Here is a 17350-nt window from a genome sequence, read left to right on the forward strand (position 1 = left end):
CACTCTCCTCACTTTAGAGGAGCCGGATCCGTTATTTTATGAGGATTTTGCGTATCTAAGGGAGGCAAGAATCTCTGCCAATATCAATTTGCCTTCATAACTATGGAGTTCACACTACTGCTTAGAAGAAAGGCATTCATATTTAGCTAGGGTACATCAATGCCTCTCCAGATTTAGGGAAGTTCACCCTATATATATATATATATAGAGGCCCGATCACAGGCGGACGTCCGCACTGTCGTTAAAGTGCGGATGTCGACGCAGCAGCAGCTTCCAGGCGGCGCGCGGCTTGCAGGAGGGAGGCCGGAGGCATCCCGGACCGTTCTGGGCAGCGATCGAGGTCGGATGAGATCGAGGTTGTACGTTCTGGGCAACGCCGCAACCTCGTCGCCGACGACTCCACCTGACTGCAGACCGGCTTCTCAGACCCCTAGCCCCCCTCCTGCAAGCCCCGCCGCGCCGTCGAAGCTTGATCAAGGCCGGAGGAGCAACGTCCGCACTTTTTCTAAGTTGCGGACGTCCGCTCTCGAACGGCTCTATATATATATATATATATATATATATATATATATATATATATATATATATATAGGGTCTTTCTATTCAGGATCCCATTTTTTAGTCATTTATTTTTTGTGAGATCCACTTTTTGATCACATATAGGTATCTCGACCGTTCAGTTCTTAGAACTCCATGAATAGATCACTTTTGCAAATTTTTAGCTAAATTGATGACTGTTAAGATATCAAACTAAATTAAATCAATGGACGAACTAATCCAACCTGAACCGTTTATGCTAAATTGATGACTGTTAAAATATCAAACTAGATTAAATCAATGAACGAACTAATCCAACCTGAACCGTTTATGCTTATAATTGTAAATCACAGTTATGAAAGCTTTTATGATCATCAATTTAGTTAAAAATTTTCATAAGTGATCTATTCATATATATAAACCTAAAAACTGAACGGTGGAAATGTCGATATGTGATAAAAAAAGTTACATGGTCTAATCATCAATCCCTTAAAATTATCGAAAAAGGAGATCCCTTACCAAATATATATATGCGCAATATAGATATAATTAGTTTGAAGTATTGCATATCAGAAAAAACACACGCACTAGCACACAGTTGAGTTAATAATTTTCGATCTCGTCTTATCGGCATGTGCAGTACTGCACATGCCGATAAGACTTGACATATGTGTAATGATTATTTTGGTTACTTTACTTAATTAAATATAAGACATGGAGCGTGATTGAATGTTGTAAGTAGTTTGAGAAAGAAAATGAAGTTTCTAAGCGTGGAAATTCTTCTATGCACCGACTGTGTAAATGATCCAACACTTATAAGATGATCTTAACCATTGATAATTATAATCAATTTTTTTTAATAAACAAAAAATATATTTAATATAATCTAACCATCAATTTATATTGGTGTAAGTGCACGTCAGAATTCTAAATCCTCGCTGCAGAAGTAGTTGAAGAAATTATCTAGTGGTTCCATCGTAAGTCAACTATATGGTTCTAATCAAAACCAATACTATAGTAGGTTGTATTAGTACACACATATAATATTAATATATTTCATTGCGCTAGCTAGCTGTTCTTATCTAGAGATCATCGATCTATCGCAAGATCCAAGGTCGACAATCCATTTGCAGCAGGTTGATCATATATACTAACCATATGTCGGAAGATGAATATGTTTACAGAAAGATCCAAATAAAAAAGTCTAATAAGTGATAGTGTTTATTAAGGGTTAGTTGAATTGATACTGTAAAACTAATAATTACTCAACTATCATTTCCTGACATATAATGCCTGTCTGTATATAATTGCAATTAATCGATAAGAGGCTCCATTTTCTAATCTTACAGTTCCTACGATATAAACGAACGTGCCGAGCTTAATTAGCTCACGCACTTCATTATTTCTTCATCAGCCAGATGGAGTACTTTCCCTCGAATTTTCTTGTCTATTTTGTCATACCATCTCTGCTCTTCTTGCTTTTCCGGTGGAGATCAAATTCAGGTGGTAATCAAGGGCTTCCACCCGGCCCACCGGGATGGCCACTTCTCGGCAACATGCTCGACCTTGGAGCTATGCCGCACAAAACCCTCACCAGGCTGCGACACAAATTCGGTTCTGTGGTCTGGCTAAGGATCGGTGTCCGAAATACCTTAGTAATCCAATCCACCAAAGCAGCCACCGAGTTTTTCAAAAACTACGACCTGACGTTTGTTGAACGGAATATCAATGAAGGTGCTCGTGTTCACGATTACCATAAGGGGTCACTGGCGCTGGCCCCTTACGGGACACAGTGGCGAGTGTTAAGGCGTCTAGTGACCGTGGACATGTTGACGAACAAGCGTATCAATGAGACGGCAATGATACGCAGAAAGTGCGTTGAAAATATGCAAAAATGGATAGAAGAAGAAGCCTCTAAATCATCGTCAAATGGAGTGCACGTCGCTCGTTTCGTGTTCCTCATGACATTTAATCTTCTTGGGAATCTAATGTTGTCGAGGGACTTGGTGGATCCGAATTCAAAAGAAGGATTGGAGTTTTTTGACGCGATGAGGGGACTGATGGAGGCGAATGGTCATGCAAACATGGCGGACTACTTTCCATGGCTGAGGTGGCTTGATCCACAGGGTGTGAAGAGAAGGATGAAGAAGCACGTTGGAAAAGCTCTGGAAATTGCCTCCGGCTTTGTGAAGGCGCGCATGAAAGAGAGGAAATTGGTGGGTGGAGAGAAAACTAGGGACTTTCTGGATGTGATGCTTGACTTTGAAGACGATGGAAATCATGAATCAGCCAAGATTTCTGATCATCATCTCAATATTTTCATTCTGGTAAGTAGCCTAGCTCGGATCAACTTGGTTTGCAATCTTCTACGGACAAAATCATTCAAGTTTTTACAGTTAATTAGTAGTTACATAATAAATTAGAACTTTCATTGCATGACAAATTAATTATTTCAGCCATTTCAGTATATGCCTAATTAGCGGGCTAGGTTTACCTGATTACACTGAAAATCCTTTAAGTAAAGGCAATGCCTTCTTGAATACTTACCATAGTTATCTCTGCATTGAGTCTATTGTTACTTGATTACACAGGCTGATGGATTTCTCAATTCTCGATCAGTTCAGTTGCTATATATTTTGTGTAACTACTTATATACCTCTATATGCATGATGCGCTTCACATGAGAGGGAATATTAGACAATTAGCTCGATATGCATACATCAATTAATTCTTGTACGTATTAATTAGTTGCTTAGTTTAAAACGTATACAAAGATCTTGAAACTACAGAGTTTTGCATATCCTGATCGCTTGTCATTACACCCTTTAGAAGTTGTACATTCTTTCAATAACTAGACTCCCATTAACTTTTTTTTTTTAATATTTTTTTTTGCATACTTCGATTAAGAGGCAAAAAATGGACTTTCATGATGATATTACACAGTTACTGAACAACAGTACTACCAAATCAAAATTATTGCGGTGTAGGAAATATTTATGGCCGGTTCAGAAACAACAAGCAGCACAACAGAATGGGCACTGACCGAGCTTTTATGCAACCCAGAGACGCTAATCAAGGCCAAATCCGAGCTCAATCGAGTCATAGGTCCAAACAGAAAGATAGAAGAAGGTGACATTGACAATCTTCCTTACTTGCAATGCATAATCAAAGAAACCCTAAGATTGCATCCACCAATCCCATTCCTGGTACCAAGAAAAGCTGTGCAAGACACCAAATTCATGGGGTACTTCGTACCCAAAGATACACAGGTATTTGTGAATGCTTATGCAATTGGAAGAGACCCAGATGTGTGGACTAATGATCCTGATTCATTTAAGCCTGAGAGGTTCATAGGGTCAAAAATTGATTATAAAGGTCAGCATTATGAGTTGATTCCCTTTGGAGCTGGGAGAAGAATGTGTGCAGGTGTGCCATTGGGTCATAGAATGCTGCACCTTACTCTGGGATTATTGCTTCACCAATTCGATTGGGCACTTGGCCGGAATGTTACTAAAGAATCAATGAATTGGAATGACAGGCTAGGAATCACAATGAGAAAGTCTGAGCCACTACTAGCGGTGCCTACAAAGTGCTTGGTTTAGTTTACTCATTAGATTCAATATTTGTGATATGTAGCAAAAATACTCGGTTATAATTTCTACTTTCGGTATCTTGTTAATTTCCGTCATTCCTGTAATCTTTTCATGTGCTTGGGGTTGTATAGCAGTACAAAAAGAATTTTATGTACAATTTCTCTCTAATATGTAATTTAAGTAAAGTGGAAGCGGTTAACTTTGTTTAAGTAATCTCATTTTAAAGATAATTAATTTATTTTTGAATAATGCTAGGTGAATCACATTTTTAGATATATATCAAATGCATTTCACCTTATGTGGTAGCTATATAGCCATGCCACATAGCCACATCATTTAATGAAATTCTCATAAGTTGGGTATTTGGATTTATGTGGCTGCATCCTACATAAACCCTAAACTCAGTTGCCATATGAAGTGAGATTCAACTTAGGTTTGTTTATATACGAATAGCATGCAACTTTTCACCTCTAACAATTGAAAATAAAAAAAACTTGAACATTTGGTTTAGAAGTTAGAACAAACTGGATAACATCTTGTTAATTGGAAATTATTAGAAAAGCCCAAAATGCCACTTTTGCACAATAAATGTTTTGACCGAATTAGACCTGTGGGGCCCACCTTAGGAGAAATTATCGAATTACCCGTAAAAATGGACCACTCAAACCTACAAATCAAACTCAACACTTCTAGTAACATAAATCCATCCTCAATCCCTGGAGCATACCTACTCCCATAATATCAACCACACCCAAACTCAATCACAACCAGTCAAATTTCAGTCATACATATACATATCATATCACACATCACAACCCCTCAAAAGTCAATCATAAACATACATATCATAACACACAATCATAATATACATATCTCAAATCAGCAATCGTAACGGCTACTAGTCCACCCCCTCTCTCCTGGTGCCAGAATAACGATACCAGCCACCAGTCCATCCCCTCTCTTCTGGTGCCACGAATCTAGACAACTAGTCCATCCCCTCTCTCCTAGTGTCTCGAACCATAAAACACATCCAATCAAAATAATTATAAAAATGACAACACAGAATAACTTACTCAATGATCATGATATCCATAATCCGACAAATCATAATCATAACCAAAAGGGAGAATAGTCACTTTGGTCACTCAACTATGACTCATTCGACACTTTGGTCACTCAAGTTTCAACTATATCACTTTGGTCACTCAAGTATTACATTGTCATTCACAAAAGTCACTTTGTTGTGAGAAAAAATGCCCTTTGGGTGACTTTTGTGAATGAGAGTGTAATACTTGAGTGACCAAAATGATATATTTGAAACTTAAGTGACCAAAGTGTCGAATGAGTCATAGTTGAGTGACCATTTGTAGAATTCTCCCTAACCAAAATTTAATTCCAAGCATATATCCCACATCGTCGTCAAGTTCAAATCCGCGATGGTCGTCGAAAATCATAAATTACAAATAAACTATGAAATCACATCCAAAGAAATCGCAAACCATAATCAATATTCAAATCTGTCACTCTCATCGGAATAATGATAATATCTAGATAATTATGAATTCAAACAAAATCCTAATTTAATAATTCATCATAATTCTTGAAAATTTGAAATAACATCGGAATCGGCTCAAACTTTAATGGTTTCATCAATCCAATAATTCGAACAACTTAGGCAAAAATCACAATGATCCAAATGTTGGATTTTTCCGAATCAAAACCCGAAAATTCGAACTACAAAATTTCTGATCGATTACCAAACCTTCACCAATTGTAACAAAAGTTACATCAACGCATTCCTAACACCGAGCTCTACCCAACGAGCTAAATCAAAAGGCCAAAAGTGGCAACACGCACTGTCGAACCAACCCCCGAAACAGGTAGCAATTCCTATGCCAAAAGAAGCGTCTCAACATGGGCCATCAACTTTTACAACTACCATGCACCATCAACTTTTACAACTACCATGCACAAGGTCATATTTCAATAAAGGGAGCCAGAATTTACCTTTGAAGCCACAGAAACCCTAAAACTTCAAGCCTTCAATTTGACCTCCTCCGATCATTCGAGCTACATCATTTGGAGGGTTTGCTATACGGTTGAAGGGCTTCAAAACCAAAGTGAAATCACAGCCAATGGTGACCGGAGGAGAGAGTTCCAGTCGGATTAGCAGTCATAGGTTCACAGCGGTTTTAGGGCTTCAAATTATCTTCCCAAGTGTGATTCAATGTGAACTAAGGGCAGAGGACGAAGCACTGTGAAGTGGTGATCATTTTTTGACCAGTCCCATGATCTGAGGTGGATGGACGGCGAAGAACCCGCTGGGATCTGCTTCTGGGTCAAATCGACCTGATCAGCTGATCTGCTGTGTCTGTTTCTCACTCCAGGCATACAGCCGAAGAAAAAGAGGAGTCCCCCCCCCTCTAAAATGCTAGGGCATCCCTTATTTATAGTCAGAACGAGAATTGATGATATTATCCTTACGATAGTTTCCAAACTTAACTTCCTTAGACCATAACTTATTCAATTGAGCTCCTATTTTTATGTGCCACTTGTCCACGGACTCGGTCTAACGTCCTTTACAACTTTTGTGAAGAAAGTTTTCTAAAAAAATAAACCGAAAAAAAGAGAGAGTCAACTTTAGAGCTCCCCCTAAAAGATCAAAATGAAAGTAAAAAAATAAGATTTCAATCGTTTACCATCCAAAAGACCGATAAACTAATAAATCTAGGTACGGGATGTAATAAAAACGTCCTAACTACTATTATTGAGTGAAGCAAAAACATCAATATTAATGTCATGAATTCACAATTCTCAAAGGAAGATTCTAGTTGTTTTGTACTATCTGTATTGGGTTAAATTAGGGATATGTGAAGTTACTTAGGTAATGTCTCATATTATAGTGAGTCCCATAACAAGTGTGGCATCATGTGTAATCTTCAGTCGTGATACATTGTCGTCTTCTATCAATTTGAAAGTATTAAATATACATAGGTTTCATGGGTTTAAATCATCAAAAGTACAGAACTTATAATTTCCCTTTGGGTTCACATTTGAGGGACTTAGTAGGCTAACTCCATAAAAAAAGCTCATGCATTGATCCATTCAATAACAACATATATAGACATATATTGTTAATGCTTTGATCCGTGGGGATCTAATTAACTATAAGTAAGAGAGATAGAGAGAGAGAGAGAGAGAGAGAGAGAGAGAGTTGACACGAGATGTATAGTGGTTCGCCTCCGCATGAGCGGGAGACTACGTCCACTTGAATGTTGTACTAGTGTGTCGAGCCTTGCGGCCTAACATGATTACAAAGTGTGTTGTAATGGGATCGAGTTGAATTGTGGGAGGAGGCATTCCTTTTATAGATGAAGGAATGCTTCTCCTTTACTTGTTCTTCGATGTGGGACAAGCAAAGTTACTATTCTAGTCTATTTAACATGCAGAAAGCCTATTTGTGTGGGCATGTTGACAAGGGCGGAAAGGTGGCTTCCCGACGTCGGATTTGCGACTTCCGGATACCGTGGCGTAGCTTGAACATAGGGCTACACGATGCATGTCTCGATTGGGCCTTGCCATGTCTTGTGGATGTCCCAAAGTGTGTGTTAATTATGCTTGGTGATGTAGAGAACTAGCTTGCTAGTGTAGGTATAAACAAGTCCCCGAAGTCCCCGAGTAAGAGTAGCTTCTTGGTTGGGGAGTTCAAATCATGAAGTCATCAAGCATAAGTAACATCCGAGGGGCGCACGGCCCCTACAAGTCCCCGAGCTCCGCAAGCAAGAAGGGACTCGTCATCCTGCATAACAAAAGACCAAAAAATCGCATATGTAGTTACATCGGAGGTGCACAACCATAGACTTGTGGAGCCCGGAGGCTAGACCACATGGAAGAAAATGTGAACAAGTGTGGTGCCCAGAGGCTAGACCACATGTAAGAAGCATTGAGAACCAAGAGCGTAATTAAAGCATGTTGGATAAGTGTAGCGAGTTAGGTGTTCGAGCAAGTTAGGTGTAGGCGTTGTGCGAGCATGCGCTGCCCAAGCGAGTCGCGGCCATGCTTTGATACCTAAGCAAGTCATAACCGTTTCGCAAGCATTTTATCCGAGCATGTTTAATTGAGCTATAAGTCATGCTAGTACACATGGGAGACTAGCGGTGCAAGGTGAATTTAAGCGTGTATGTGTGTAGCATGTACTTGTAGGAAAGTTGCTAATAACAATTTGGAGGCATGCTTAAGGGTATAGAGACATGCATAGTCATGGCAAAGGCTCTAATTGCAAGAGCGGAAAAGATACGATATAGTGACTTATCTTGTGCCAAATAGGAGGCTAGCGGAGTTTGACGGAGCGTGCCGGTCCACCGCTTGTGGCGGATAAAATAATCCGTCAACTCGTAGTTGAGGTTGAATGTTCCATAGAGATAATCACATTTCCTTAGAACAAAAATAGGTGATTAGTACATGAGTATGTAAAAGCAACACTAATATCTTGCACATTTACTTTGATAAGAATAGTCAAAGTGTATATATGTAAAATTGTAGTTGGCAACAAAGTTCATGCTATTTTGAAATGTGAGAGTGCCATTCGGGATGTAGAGCCATATATGCAAGTTTGAGGTGAGCTAAGCACAGTGCAAATATGTGGGTTTTAGGACAAAATTTGACAAAGTCTATAATTTAATTAAACATTGGTATGCCCTGCACGCACACTAGTTTGAAATTTTGATCCGTTTGTTTGTGGCCATGCTTATTAAGTTGGAGCATAATTATATATATACGTGCATAATTCATGCACCTCTGCCATATGCATGCATGATTAAGTCAAAGAAGTTCTGACATAATTCATGGTTGTCTGAGATATGTTTACCCATATAAACATATATATATACATGTGGTGTAGGTGTGGACAGAGAGCAGAGGCATGTGGTGTGCAGCTGTGCATATCAATAAAGATAGGATAAGGTAGACAATGAAGGAAGACTCAGCTTTTTGACAAGTTGGCGGTGGCAAGCTCGAGTTGTGTCAGCGGATCAGCGGTACTTGTCCGGCGGAGCCTGGGACATCTGCGGTTTCTTGCTGGGCGGGGGTTTCCAGCGGAGAGCTGGTTTGCCAGCGGCCGGTTTCCGGTCGGAGGATGCGAGGGAAGGCTAGCATGGTCGGAGCGTGGGCAGCGCCAGTGGGTCGGGAGAGCTGTTACTGGCGGTTCCGCTAGTGGTGTTTAGCGGAGATGAAGTGCGGCGGGGGTCCCCTGGAGGACGACTCTCCGGTGGAGGGCTCGGAGCTACAACCTGGCGGAGGACGAAGCTAGTGGAAGCTGGTGGAATCGGCGGAACGGAGCCTGCTGCCGGCGGACGTCCTTCCGGCGGAGGTGAGTTGGGCGGCGGAAGTTGGGCGGGGGAAGTTGGGCGGGGGGATTGCCGCTGACGGAGTTCGGCGGAAGATTTTTGGTGCTGCTGCCGACATAGCTAGGCGGAGGAAGATTAGGCCAGCGGTGAAGCTATCCGGCAAAGCTTGCCAACGGACGTCGCAATTTGCAGAGGAGAAGGGGAGCGGTGGAGACGTCGGAGACCTCGGAGCTGCATGGACCGTGGCGGAGCAGAGGTCGCAGCGCAGTGCAGCGGAGGAGAGTGGTGGGCTGTAGGCTCCGAGGTCGGCGGAGCGGAGCTCATGGGTGGCGGAGTGCCTGGCCGGCGGAGGAAGAAGTTCGGCGGTGGGAGTTACCTATGCAGTCCCCGACCTGGCAGTTGGGCGCGAGCTGCAAGCTGAAGCTCTGGCGGGAATTTTGAAAACTGGAGGGGTGCCCAGAGAAGGTTTCTGGGTGTCCAGAGAAAACCGCCACTGATTTTTTTTTTTTTTTTAAAGGTTCAGCGTTGACCAAGCCTGACCGGCGTTGACCAAGTGTGACCAACTCCGCTGGGCGTTGACCAACCCCGCCGGGCGTTGACCAACCCCGCCGGGCGTTGACTGGCCCCGATTTGATGTTGAACGAGTGTTGCTCGGCCAAAGCTCGTGGTAGGTGACGAAGCCTTTGTGTGCCGGCTTCCCACAGACGGCGCCAAATGTTAATGCTTTGATCCGTGGGGATCTAATTAACTATAAGTAAGAGAGATAGAGAGAGAGAGAGAGAGAGTTGACACGAGATGTATAGTGGTTCGCCTCCGCATGAGCGGGAGACTACGTCCACTTGAATGTTGTACTAGTGTGTCGAGCCTTGCGGCCTAACATGATTACAAAGTGTGTTGTAATGGGATCGAGTTGAATTGTGGGAGGAGGCATTCCTTTTATAGATGAAGGAATGCTTCTCCTTTACTTGTTCTTCGATGTGGGACAAGCAAAGTTACTATTCTAGTCTATTTAACATGCAGAAAGCCTATTTGTGTGGGCATGTTGACAAGGGCGGAAAGGTGGCTTCCCGACGTCGGATTTGCGACTTCCGGATACCGTGGCGTAGCTTGAACATAGGGCTACACGATGCATGTCTCGGTTGGGCCTTGCCATGTCTTGTGGATGTCCCAAAGTGTGTGTTAATTATGCTTGGTGATGTAGAGAACTAGCTTGCTAGTGTAGGTATAAACATATATAAATAGTTTCATCTGGTCATTAGTGTTGTAAATATTATTATCTATATGGCTGTCCACGTAAATACTCATTAGTTGTGTACTTTGATATAAACCCTACCTCTATATAAAGGAGGCTAATGAGACTGAATGAGAACACTTCTACTTCCTCCCAACTATTCTCTCTCTATCTTCTCTCTACTTTATAACACGTTATCAGCACGTTTTGCTCTGTTTCTTTTCATTTAACTCTATGATGATCCATGAGGTTTATGGTGCAATTCTATTGCCTTGACCAATAACTTCGATCTATGAGTTTTTCTTTTGTCTTTTCTTTGCTCAATTCATGATGTTAATTGTTCTATTTCTATGATCATGATAGAAGAGCCTTCATCTCATAGACGTTCATATCTAGGAATAATTGGGTTTTATGTTTGCGTCAACGCACAAATCCAATATTTGTTTTTCAGTGGGTATCAAATAATGATTGTATCTATCTACTTCTAGTTTTTGGTTTTCTAAACCAAGCCAACGCATGTCCTTTTACGTTTGGTCTTTCAAATTCAACAATCAACATATACAAATATGCATCAATTTATGTTCCAGTGCATTTAATTTATTTAATGTGAATTTCATCTGCACCTCTTCGTCACCTGCATCTGGTAATAACGTTTTCTCTATTGCTTCTCATACGTTCTTATTGGCCATGGCCATGAGAGTATGATTATATGCTACTATTTGTTATCAATCACTATTGATTGCACTATGGTCTATTATTTCAATTTATTTATCTTTTTATGGTCTGTCCATATGTATATCAACAACTATACATCAAGGTTTTGTGATTGAAGAACCAATCCATTATTATTTTATTTATTTGCTCGCATTCTATTAATTTCTTTTCTTTCATCAAAGTACACAACTAATGAGTATTTACGTGGACAGCCATATAGATAATAATATTTACAACACTCCCCCTTGGATGTCCACCAATGAATGATGATATTGGACGCGCTTATTGTTGCCTCGTTAAAAACCTTGCTAGGTAACAAAAACTCAGTGGGACAAAAATAACCCTGGTCGAATGACAAAAAGAGCACAACGCGCATATGTCCTAGGTAACATGCTTCTGGATGCTCCCCCTGATGAGAATCTCCCCCTGATTGTTGCAAGACTCATTCATGTATGCGATAAGCTACATGTACCATGTATAGTAGTTTGATGTGTCTATCACTGAAGTGAGACCATGTGTGCTTTGCATGTAGGGGCTCATCACAAACTTTCATACCTGTAAAGTTTAAGAAATACCAACAAAGCTAGACGATTTTCAATAAGCCTTACCTCATATGATAAGATTAGAAACAATCTCATATGCTCAAATTCATACACAAAGTAATAGTTAAACAATATAAAGCTAGAAATTGACACATTTAACTTTGTATAGTTTAAAACATTGAAAAATCATCATGGCATACCTAGCCATACACATCAATATCTTTGTGTATTGATTTGTCTCATATAAGCTCTTCAAGAGCTCTAAGTAATTCATAACTTTGCGAAAGTTAGAATATGTTGCAACATTATATTCATAATTCGAATTCGATTTCGTAGTCTTGTCATATTACTCATTGAGGCAATTTAGGTCACGTTAACTATAACGGAATGAGTACATATGAGCTAGCTTAAGACTCTTTGATTCCATGAGTGAGCTTCAGGCTCTTTCGACCTTTTATGAACTTCCATTTGAATTATTCATGTATTTGAATCCCTTGAGGATTTGATAAGCAATACGCTTACAATGACACTTTACTTTTGAGATTTTGCTTTTAGCAATGTGTCTTTAAGATCTTCATAATATACGATGACAACGTGCCATAAATCTCTCGTCAATATAACAGCTATATGTAACACTGTATTTATAAAAAATTGTCATTCGTATAAGGGAAGATGTTCACAATCTCATATATCTATAAATAGACATTGTGTCGTAGTGATTTATCTTCACTTTAGTAAATACCCTTTTGTAACTTGTAGGGTTAAAGGTCTAAGTATTTGATAAAATTTCAAATATTCAATTTCATTGGAATTGCCTCTTTCCAATTTGGCCAGTAATATACTTTGTCGACATTCATAATGAAACGTGGTATTTACCAAATGTAAATTATCATCGATGATCAACAATCATAGATCCCACACATTCTTATATGCATGCATTAGCTATAATAAGCTTATTGATATTGGGTACCCATGCCACTTCTGGGGCATACATTGTCGCTTCTAGGACAATCATCTCTTATAGATGAGTCATGTAGCGAATGTGGATCTTTTTACTTATAATCTCATGTATGAGCATTTATAGGGCTTGTATAATCTTCCCTGTTTTGGGAGCTTAAAACTTTAGACTTGGTGGCTATAATCCACACAAATTCACGCCGTTATTTAAATGACAGTAGTCTTTCCTCCCCCTAACGGGGGGAAGACTGTCTTATTTTGACCATGCTCAAAAGATGCGTTCAAAAATCTATCACTTTCTTTGAAGTGAAGATGTTCATTGGCTGGTGGCGAACCCAAACCAAGTTTTAGGTCAAAACATGCTTTGTTCATTAGCATCAACCATATTGATTTATTATTGTATCACCAAGACATTTGTTAATGCTTGGATCCGTGGGGATCTAATTAACGATAAGTAGAGAGAGAGAGAGAGAGAGATTGACACAAGATGTATAGTGGTTCGTCTCCGCCAGCGCGGGAGACTACGTCCACTTGAATGTGTACTAGTGTGTCGAGCCTTGCGGCCCAACAAGATTACAAAGTGTGTTGTAATGGAGTGAATGTTTAAGTGGGAGGAGGCATTCCTTTTATAAGTGAAGGAATGCTTCTCCTTTACATTTTCTTAGATGTGGGACAAGAACCCACTATTCTAGTGTAGAAAGCCTAGTTTGTGAGGGCAACTTTGCAAGGCCGGAAAGGTGGCTTCCCGGCGACGGATTTGCGACTTCCGGATACCGTTGCGTAGCTTGAACATAGGGCTACAAGATGGATGTCGCGGTTAGGCCTTGCCATGTCTCGTGGGTGTCCCAAAGTGGGTGTTACTTATGCTTGGTGAGATAGCAAATACTCCATATTGTTGGAGGTATGTACAACATCATTTCCTAATGGCGTACCAACACCCTTTGTATGTGTAGCCATATTAGGAGCTGTGATATTGTTTAATGACATTCTCTTCAGGAGAATCATGTCAATTGGATACACTTGCATCCCACAAATCAAATGGTGTCTACATTGTTTGTATTAATATGGTTGGTCTCAGGGACTTTAACCCAAGCAAATGGTCTTTGTATTTAGCATATAATTTGGTCACTATCTTTAATCAAATCACTAGCTTAGATATTTCCCAAAATAAAAATGAGACAGTGGATAAATATCTCACAGCAATTCATATCGTTCTTCAGGAACAATTTTTCTCCCCCTCATTGCAGGAGGATTGTCTCATTAAAGTGACAATGGTACACTATATGGTGGATGTTTATCAAGCCATTTTCGAAATGGCACTAGTCAAATTAAATTGCATTGACTAATAAGAACATTGAGATTATCACACATCCCTGATGTCTTTTTCTTACAATAAGCAAAGTTGAAAGCACTATTGTGTTATTCCACAGATTTACTGTAACCTCTTGAGTTTCCATTGAAACTAAATGTTTCTTAATCCGATTATCTAGGAACCTAATGTTCCTTAAGATGTTTTTATAAATTGAAAAATTGAAACCTCAAGTTTCTTGGATCTCCAATTGTATGAGGACCTGAAATCCCTCCTCTTTATGACTACACATTTATATGTGTGAGGTTCTCCACGTGATAAAGTTTTATGGATTGTAGTCTTCAACTCGAAATTTCGAGTATATCATTTTGGCCAGCAGTTCAAAATAAATTTGGTCCATTGCAATTGTTGATATTTCACAATTGATGTTTACTAAAGTTAAGGTAACACTCATATCAGGAGTTGTAGATCTTGTTTTGTGGCTCCGAATGAACTACTATCATGTTACCTAATTTGAAGTATTGTCGCACTAAGTGCCTCCAATGTGGTTAGAGAATACTATTTGCTCTCTCATGTCAAATTTGTATAGTAAATTGAGGCATATAATGTCATGAACTAGAAGTTAATTGAATCAAATACACTATTTTGGCATGTGAAGTTGCGTCATCTTTTGTCTACCATGTTGCGTGGAATCACTTACAAGTTTTGATGACTGCTAACCTTACACACAAGGAAATTGTTTATTTACCGCATATTTGCGAGTTGTCACTTTAATGAGACAATCCTCCTGCCATGAGGGGGAGAAAAATTGTTCCTGAAGAACGACATGAATTGGTGTGAGATATTTATCCACCGTCTCATTTTGATTTTGGGAAATATCTAAGCTAGTGATTTTGATAAAAGATAGTGACAAAATTATATGCTAAATGCAAAGGCATCTGCCTGGGTTAAAGTCCCAAAGACCAACCATATTAATTCAAACAATGTAGACACCATTTGATTTGTGGGATGCAAGTGTATCCAATTGACATGATTCTCCTGAAGAGAATGTCATTAAACAATATCACAGCTCATAATATGGCTACACATACAAAGGGTGTTGGTACGCCATTAGGAAATGATGTCTTGGTGATACAATAATAAATCAATATGGTTGATGCTAATGAACAAAGCATGTTTTGACCTAAATCTTGGTTTGGGTTCGCCATAACCAATGAACATCTTCACTCCAAAGAAAGTGATAGATTTTTGAACGCATTTTTTTAGCATTGTCAAAATAAGACAGTCTTCCAGCCGTTAGGGGGAAGAAAGACTACTGTCATTTGAATAACGGCGTGAATTTGTGTGGATTATATCCACCAGGTCTAAAGTTTTAACCTCTCAAAAAGGGAAGATCATACAAGCCCTAAAGTGCTCTATATGAGATTATAAGTAAAAAGATCCACATTCGCTACATAATTCATCTATGAGAGATGATTGTCCTAGAAGCGACAATGTATGCCCCAGAAGTGGCATGGGTACCCAATATCAATAAGCTTATTATAGCTAATGCATGCATATAAGAATGTGTGGGATCTATGATTGTTGATCATCGATGATAATTTACATTTGGTAGCTACCAAAAATCTTTAAGGGCTGTATGGATGCTATACCACGTTTCACCATGAATGTCGACAAAGTATATTATTGGCCAAATTGGAAAGAGGCAATTCCAATGAAATTGAATAATTGAAACGTGATGAAATACTTGGACCTTTAACCCTCCATGGTACAAAAGGGTATTTACTAAAGTGAAGATAAATCACTATAACAATTAGGTGATAAAAAAATTTATGATCATCCACCCTTGAATTTAATTTTAAGTTGAGAAAATATGAATAAATTTTAAGTATAATTGTACTACTAAAAGTGCTAGGGAATCCTAGAGAAAACTAAACGATATTTTAAATATTCCCCAGACTTTCTCTAGCTCTCCAAAAAACGTGGAGCAAAACCCTAGAGAAAACTAAACGATTCCGTCGAGACGTCATCGTCGGAAGGGTAAACCCGTGCTGTGCGTCTGCGGTATGGGTCAGAGGCGGAGCCGAGGTCAGGTCAAGAGGTGGGGTGTGGCGGCTTCGCTTGGGGAGAGTTTGCAGCAATCGGCGTTGGGTTATCTTGCTCATATCCTATTTGTTTTCCCTAGGCTAGTAGCGCATGCAGGAGCGACGCGACGGAGGAGCGCTGGGTTTTGGTGGAGAAGACCTCGTCTGCTGTGGTGGGCTAATGCTGCAATTCCTCTCGTGTTATTGAGGGTGTGGAGAACTGATGCAGGGCGTGGCCGGTGCTTATGTCACTGCACGACCTGGATCCGGCTGAGATTTAGGGTTCCAAGACGATCCGGGTTGCGACATCATTCGGGTTTCAAAGTGTAATGAAGCGGCATGGCTCAACAGTGGCTGCGGTGCAACTCCACGAGACTAGTGAAGGTGGACTACTGTCGGTGGACTCTCTGATAGGGAGGTTAAGAAATAGGCCGTATCTCTGGTCTTGGGCTCTTACTGGTGGACTTTTGGCCTATTTTATTTATTTTTTAGGTTTGTTTTTCGCTTAGTAGTTATTGTTTCTGTTCAATAAGTTGGCCCAACCAAGCTTTGGTAGGGTTTAGTGGGCTGGGTCCTGGCTTGCACACTCAGTGTGCCTTATCTGGTCTAGAGAGGTGGTGAGTCGTTGTCAAATGAGTGCAATCTCTTAGTGGCAGGATGAAACTAATTGTCGTCGGTTTTAAATCCGGTCGGCAACATAGTAGGAAAGCTGCATTATTTATACTGATGCTTCGTATACGAGTTATCTTTTCGTTATATCACTATTATGTCAAAGCAAATAGAATTGCTAGTATAGCATTCTTTGCTAGTTGGTGCATGTTAGAATACATAGGTACTCTGAGGTTTAGGCTCGCCTTAGGGTTTAGGGTTTTCATAATTGCATGCTTCTTCTGTTTTTTGTTGGATAATTGAATATATATATTTTTTTGTGAAAAGCGTCTCAGACATATGAATGGACTAGCTAGTTCAACACTATCTCTATTTAATTAAAAAAATAGTTAATTATATATATATATATATATATATATATATATATAT

At 39.8% G+C, this 17350-nt stretch overlaps 1 protein-coding gene across 1 annotated transcript; it reads left to right on the forward strand.

Annotated features, from left to right (window-relative positions):
• The first annotated feature begins 1866 nt into the window (after positions 1-1866).
• LOC133722006 (cytochrome P450 76A2-like) lies at positions 1867-4379 on the forward strand. The gene is made up of 2 exons (XM_062148791.1): positions 1867-2864; positions 3525-4379. The coding sequence occupies exons 1-2, from the start codon at positions 1956-1958 to the stop codon at positions 4137-4139; spliced, it is 1524 nt and encodes a 507-aa protein (XP_062004775.1). The 5' UTR covers positions 1867-1955; the 3' UTR covers positions 4140-4379.
• Positions 4380-17350: the final 12971 nt, after the last annotated feature.

This window comes from Rosa rugosa, chromosome 7 (genome assembly GCF_958449725.1).
Source record: "Rosa rugosa chromosome 7, drRosRugo1.1, whole genome shotgun sequence".
NCBI lineage: Eukaryota > Viridiplantae > Streptophyta > Magnoliopsida > Rosales > Rosaceae > Rosa > Rosa rugosa.